We start from the raw sequence: 6,995 nt of genomic DNA, 5'->3' as shown, positions 1-6,995 counted from the left end.
GTGTGTGTGTGTGTGTGTGTGTGTGTGTGTGTGTGTGTGTGTGTGTGCATGCATAAAGGGCAGTTCTAAACTATAGCCTAATAAAATGAATTATCGCTTACCCAAAACACTTCTTTTTACTCCTACAAAAAAAAAGCTTTCTACTATCCCTGTGCATACACATAGGCTACATAACAAGTTGTCATGACGACAGGCGTCCTCACTGGCAGCCTACCTTGGATTGGCTCGGTGCCTCCGCTGATTGCAGCTCGGCAGCCCCAGGGTCTGCACCGCTGTTCTCAAACGACACTTTGATGGAGTTTTATTGCTGCTCCTTCCGCCTCTAAATCGTTCCTGCTGTCATCTTTATTTTGATTTATGTATTCCCTGATCTATTTATGCACGTAAAATAGGGGAGGAGAGAAGAGGTGGGGGAAATGGAGTGAGTTTGGGGGCAGGGTGGGGGGTATGAAGAGGAAGACAACGACAGCTACAATGCTTGGTACTATACCCAGGGGAACGCCTGTGGTACAGTTGCCTTTTAAAGTCTTCCGCAACAGACAAGCTAAGCGTAGCAGCAGAGCGCTACAAAACCTCGTTTGTGGCTCCCTAGACCCCCACCCCATCCCTCCTCCTGAGTCAATAGGCACTGTATGCATGTTCAGTACGCTCAGACAAAAGAGGTATTCTTTTAACTGTGCCCTCAGTCTCTGAAGAGGGTTAAACGGTGCTGCTCACTGTTGTGGGAATAACAAAATCAAAGGCGAGATGAAAAAAAAGCAAAGGGCGTTATTGCAGCATCAGAATCCTCTGCATACAGGAGTGATCAGGCCACAGCAGGGATTTCACAAAAGCTAAGCTTTCATGTGCTTTTGACTGTCTCTGTAACTGGCAGAGGCAAGCCTCTAGATAGTTCTGGGAGTACAGGTACAGAGGAACGAACCACACTCCTTCGGAAAGAAGGCGGGCTTCAAAGAATCCTTTCTCACAAAAAGATGATTTCTAAGTGAGATGCAAACCCTGTGGCAGCCCTCTCTCTAGAACAGTTATCAAATAGATCAGTGAAGGTCATTCTTTGGAAATACCTCAGACCTCTGTAACCCTAAGCAGTAGTACGGAGTACAGGAAGATCAATAGCCAAAAGAACACATCAGTAATTTATAAATCAGTCAATTAACCTTATTCTGTGTGAACAATGCCATAAGATGAAAAAAGTTACAAATCTAAATCTTATTACATTACTAAGGGAGTTCTTGAATTGCCTGTACATTTTACTGCTGGCAATCCAGTTATTTTCTAACAAATTCAAAACATCTTTTTTAGGTTTTCTGTCAAAGAATGATGTAATTTGGTACGGTCAATAGTAAAATACTAACTAAATTTACCTGTTGTTATTTCAGTTCTTAATGTGTGTTTGAAATTAATCAAGTGTGTAACAACTAAATTTGGTCTTCTTTCAGCCTTTCCCTCGTCAGGGGTCGCCACAGCAAGTCCTCCTCCATCTCACTCTGTCCTCTGCATCCTCTGTCCTCACTCCAACTACCTCCTTGTCTTCTCTAACTGCATCCATATTTCTCCTCTTTTGTCTTTTTCCTGGCAGCTGCATTTCTAACATATTTCTACCAATATACCCACTGTCCCTCCTCTGGACTCATCCAAACCATCTCAGTCTGGCCTCTCTAACTTTATCTCCCAGTTGTTCAACCTGTGCTGTACCTCAGATGATCTCATTCCTAATCTTATCCATCCTTGTCACTCCTATAATGAGAACCTCAGCATCTTAATTTCTGCCACTTCCAGTTCTTTCTCCTGTCTTTTTGTCCATGTCTCTGTCTCCAGACCATACAACAAAGCTGGTCTCACCACTGTCTTGTAAACTTTTCCTATGACATTTGCTGCCTCCGTTTTGTTGCAAATCACTCCTGAAACTTTTCTCCACCCACTCCATCCTGCCTGGACTGTTTTCACCTCTTTGCCACACTCCCCATTTTCCTGGACTCTGGACTCCAAGTACTTGAAGTCCTGCACCTTTGTGACCTCTGCTCCTTTTAGCCTCACTGTTCCACCGGCCTCCCTCTCATTCACACAAAACTATATGATGCAGCTAAATAAATTTCATACCTAAGTTTTCCTCATGTTTATGTGTTTCAATGAATTACATTGTTTTTTCTTCACCAAAAATCACAAAATTCTCTTCCTGCAATGCTGCACTAGTCTTCTTGATTCTGTCTGAGAGGGTTTTGGAGGGTTTCTACTTTACAAGTACTGAACATCTGTTTGTGGTAGTAGCTGAGCATCATCTCAAACTCATAAATAAAGTCATATCAGACTGCATGAGATCATTGTTTAAAACTTTGGCAAGGAAGGCATTGAAAGACAAGCATTTCTTCAATAAACTATTCTTTTTAAGGATTTATGGCAGTTTACATTTTAAAAGAAGCATTTGTATCATCTTCTGGAGTCAGCTACGTCTGTACTACATTGTCTTGTTTATTTTAACTTGTCTCTAATGGTTTTATTTTGTCTTGTCATGTTGTCCTATATTGCTTTTTTCTTTTGAGCTACTGTAATTTGTTGCTTTGTGTGCAGCACTTTGGCCAACAGCAGTTTTTCTTAAATGTGATATATAAATAAAATTTGATTTGATAGAATTAGATTCAATGCACATGTAACAAGAAAAAAGTTCCCACAGAATGATAGCACCATCACTATGCTTGACTGTAGCAAAAGTATTATAGGTGCTCAGTGGTTTCCTCCAAATATGCAGCTGTTAGCAAACTCCCATTATGTCGTCACATGCTTTAAAATAAGTTGTTCTGCTTGGTCACTTCACCTTAAAGCCCTCAAGTAGTGTTGTGCTACCCTTTTTGCAAACAAGCTCTAGGTTTTAACTGTAGTATACATTGGTTGCTGGAATATTGAGTAACAACAATGCTTCATCCTCAAGTACCGGTAGTCGTTTTTTTTGTTTTAACTCAACATGAATTACTGGTACTGTACCGGATTGACAAGAAATGAAAAGATAAAATACATTTTGATATGTGAAATATGTGGTTAAAAAAATAAATAAAATGCACTTGTCAGGTTGACAAGTGTGTTGACTGCGTGTATTTGAGTATGTGTGTCACTGTGAGCACCTGTGATATTGTGCTTGAAGAAACTGGAACTCATCCTTGATCCTGTCACAGGAGTCAGAGGTTGTGAATTTCAGCTGCTGCGATGAGGCCTGCCAAAAAGATTAAACGAGAAGAAACACAAAAAAAGAAACTAAGAATCAAATGCACAAAAAGTGAAGTTTTCATTTAGAAAAGAAAGCTTGGTGTAGAAAATATAAAAAAATTAATAAACAACTAGCTGTTCCTATGTGGCAACAGTAGAACAAGTATTGTATATCCTGTCTTAGAATCTGGGTACCAATTCCATGAATATATTTTTAACACTGATCAATCACAGCTATGATGTCAGTGATGTCAGTGCTTAGGGTATTTTTAGTTTACGGTTTTCTTAGTACATATCTTAGACCTTATTACTGTTTTTCTTTTACGTTTTATTGTGGGATGTAACTGGGACCCTGTGTACATAATGTACATGTACTACATGTGGTGTGAACGACAAAGAAACTCTGACTCTCTGACTCTGATACATGTCCAGTTGTACACTACTCTCACAAGAGTAAGCTGAACTTTTGCATTTTATAGTGAAACTTGATTCTGTGGACCTGTAGCAAAAAAAAAAAAGGTCCAAATATGTTCTACATATACATACATATATACATATATACATTAGGGCTGAAACGATTCCTCGAATCATTCGAGGACCTCAATTACAAAACATCCTCAAGGCAAATGTATCTGCCTTGAAGCTTCGTTAAACTATTCAGAGCACTGTGGTCTAGCCGGAAGGTTTTTGTGTTACACAATGCTAGCGCTTCCACTAGCACTTCCGCTAACGCGTATGTGCTAAGTTTGTAACTATGGAGGGAACAGAGACTGCGTAGAAGAAGAGCCCCAAAAACAACAAAAACTCAAAAGTTTGGGAACATGTTAGGCTAAACAGAAAAGACAACACAGCTCAATGCTTCCACTGCAAAGCAGAACTGAAGTAACCACAACAGCACATCATCGATGTTGCAGCGTCTGAAAACACCTGCTGTAGCATCAAACTTGTCCACAGCTGTAACAGGTATCATGTTCTCTGTGCAAAATACGTTCACCTAAATGTGTGATAATCTGTCATGTTATAGATGTAAAATGAGGCTTATTTTTACTAACGTTAAATCTACTGACTAATCATTGTGGCTACCTGGCAGGGTCTGTACGTTGTGTGAGGAAAAAAAAAAACTGCAGGACTTGATGCAAGTTTATTAAAGATAAAAGCACAAACAGACTGACACATTTATTTATTGCTGTACTTCCATCCTGACAAATTAGCTATTTAGGGTGAATATTTCAAGTGTAAATGTATTTAAACGAGTTAGTAGGATTTTTTTTTCTTCTTGCTGCCGTTTATGACTGAAAACTGTGTTTGATCTGCATTTATTACTACTGTCATATTTGTTTATAGCTAATCAATCAAGACTAAATAATAATACACTCTGCAGAAAATGTACAAACTCAAACTGTACATTATCAATCTTACTCAGTTTCTAACATAAAGATTCCATTCAGTTTTCCAATCCATAAAAAATTATAGCATTTAGATTTTTATGTGATGGGTTAAAAATAATTGAGTGACAGAGTTTTAATTAAATCATCCTCAAACCTCACACATAAATAAAAGTATAAATCAAATACAACTGACATACTAATGTTACTTTGATTGCAGCAGGTCATCAGAAAGTGCAGATTACTTAACAATATTACATAATTTTATAATATCCAGTGAAGTACACTTGAAAATTTATTAAGGAATAACAATGAAACAATTTTATTCTTCTTCTTTTCAGTAAATGGCAGAGTCATACGTTGGACAGCTTCGTAAAAAGGGCTCCAGGATGTTGGTTGTGCAGCAGCTGAGTTCACAAGCAGCATTTTAAATATGATCATCACAGACATGCAGCTGCTGTCCGTGGTGGAAGATGAAGGATCCAGAAGATCATGTCCACCTTCAATCCAAATGATGCCCTTCCTTCCAGATCCTACTTTGTAAATTCCATTCAGTTTTCCAATCCATAAAAATTATTTTACAGCATTTAGATTTTTATGTGATGTTTAAAAATAATTCAACTTAAGCAATAAAATATTTTAAAAAGAGGAATTAAATGGGTTGTTTATTTAATGTTTTATACCACTCATAAAATGAGTACGGTAGTTACTGCAGAGCCTGACTAATTTTGTTTCCGATTATCCGATTAATCGTCAGAATAATCTATAGATTACCCGATTACTAAAATATTATTTTACAACAGCCCTAATATACATATGTATATATGTATATATATATATATATACACATACATATATACGTATATATACGTGTTTCAGCGCGGCGCTATTATCTTGCAGCACGTGCAGGATTAGCATTAGCTTCTCGTTGCAGTCTCCTGTTTGGGAACATTATGTCTTTCTGGTTAAAAGACAAGTGAACAAATCACAAGTTGTGTGTCGATGATTTTTCACAGAGATTGAATCTGCAGCAGGCAACACACATCTAACTTGTTAATGCACTTGAAACGACATCATCCAAACGTGAACGTCTCTTCTAGCAGCTTGGTTGGTGCAAAGACTGACAACAGCAGCATTTAAACAACCTTTATCGGGTAATTCAGATCGGTCCAGAGCAATAACACAAGCTGTAGGAAGTTTTAAAGCTCTGGATCTACGTTTCTGTTGTTGATGCGCCGGCTTTAAAGTTATTGAGCCCCGCTCTGACATCCCATCACATCAACACTTCAACCAAAAAGTTGTAGCAGCACTTTATGAAAAAGCTCAAACTGACTGTCAAAAAGCCCTGGACCAAATTAAAGCCCTGCCTTGCTGATGATTATGAGATTCAACCACCTCATAACAGAAATGATGGCCGCTCAAGAAGAAGTATTGTTATTTTATTATTATTATTATATAATAAACTTTTTTTATTTTATTAATATTATCCTATCAACTCTTTTTTTTTTTTACCTCTGTTTTATTTCCAGTCTGGGACAGAGATAACAGCTGCAAGTCTTCTTCCTCTTCAGGGAAATCAGAAATTACCTTCAGCTAAGAAGTCTGTGATGACTGAACTCTGAACTTTTCCAGTGACCTGTCCCACCTGTGGGACAGGTCCAAGAGGCTGTGAGTAATGAGGCCAAATACAGCCACACTGCAAAATTAGCAAAGCTCTAACTCTTTATTCCGGCTACTGTTGTTAGTGAGCGGTTTTCTCCACCGCTGGAGATATTCACTGCAACTAGATCTGTGCCTTTGGCAGAAAATGTGGACAAGTTGGTCTTTTTGGTCAAAAACTTAAAACTTGATTAGTTAGATTGTAAACAGTCTGTTGCTGCTTATTGTTCTGGTTCTGACTGTTATTCAATTCAAATTCAATTCAATTCAAATATACTTTATTAATCCCAGAGGGGAATTATTTGTTGTAGTAACTCGTTATCCTCATTTCATTAAGAGATGTTAAAGATACTGATGGCTATAGACAGGAAGGATCTCTTGTAAAGGTCCATCCCACAGTGGATCCTAATAAACTGGCTGCAGATGCCGTCCGAGCCGTCCACCCAGACTCAGCTGGCCTCTCGGTTCCCCCGGGCTGTAGGACTACCCGAATGCTGGGCAGAACTCCTCCCAGAGCGATAGCCACGCCTCCCAGCAGTCTGCCGAGCTCCTCGTCACTGCGGACAGCCAACTGTAGGTGTATTGTATTTATTAAGTTTTTTATTATTATTAGTAGAGTTTATTTATTTATTTTATTTTAAATTTTCATCCAAATGGGTCGATTTTATTTATTTTTATACAAACGTATTTTTTACTTGGCATATTTTCAAAATAAATGTTTTGCAAGTCTTTATTTTGGCCTTTTTTTTTTTT

The 6,995-nt window shown here is 38.2% G+C and overlaps 1 protein-coding gene across 1 annotated transcript in view; it reads right to left on the bottom strand.

Annotated features, from left to right (window-relative positions):
* tle5 (TLE family member 5, transcriptional modulator) overlaps positions 1-6,995 on the bottom strand; it is a 52,010-nt gene that overhangs the window by 20,253 nt on the left and 24,762 nt on the right. Inside the window, exon 2 of the mRNA XM_037698129.1 lies at positions 3,117-3,205. Within this exon, the coding sequence (XP_037554057.1) occupies positions 3,117-3,205 (89 nt within the window). The remainder of the gene's footprint in view (positions 1-3,116; positions 3,206-6,995) is intronic.

This window comes from Nematolebias whitei, chromosome 3, assembly GCF_014905685.2.
Source record: "Nematolebias whitei isolate Nwh7 chromosome 3, NemWhi1, whole genome shotgun sequence".
NCBI classification, from domain to species: Eukaryota; Metazoa; Chordata; class Actinopteri; order Cyprinodontiformes; family Rivulidae; genus Nematolebias; species Nematolebias whitei.
The sequence above is the reverse complement of the archived record's forward strand: the minus strand, read 5'-3'. Positions and strand labels throughout refer to the sequence as shown.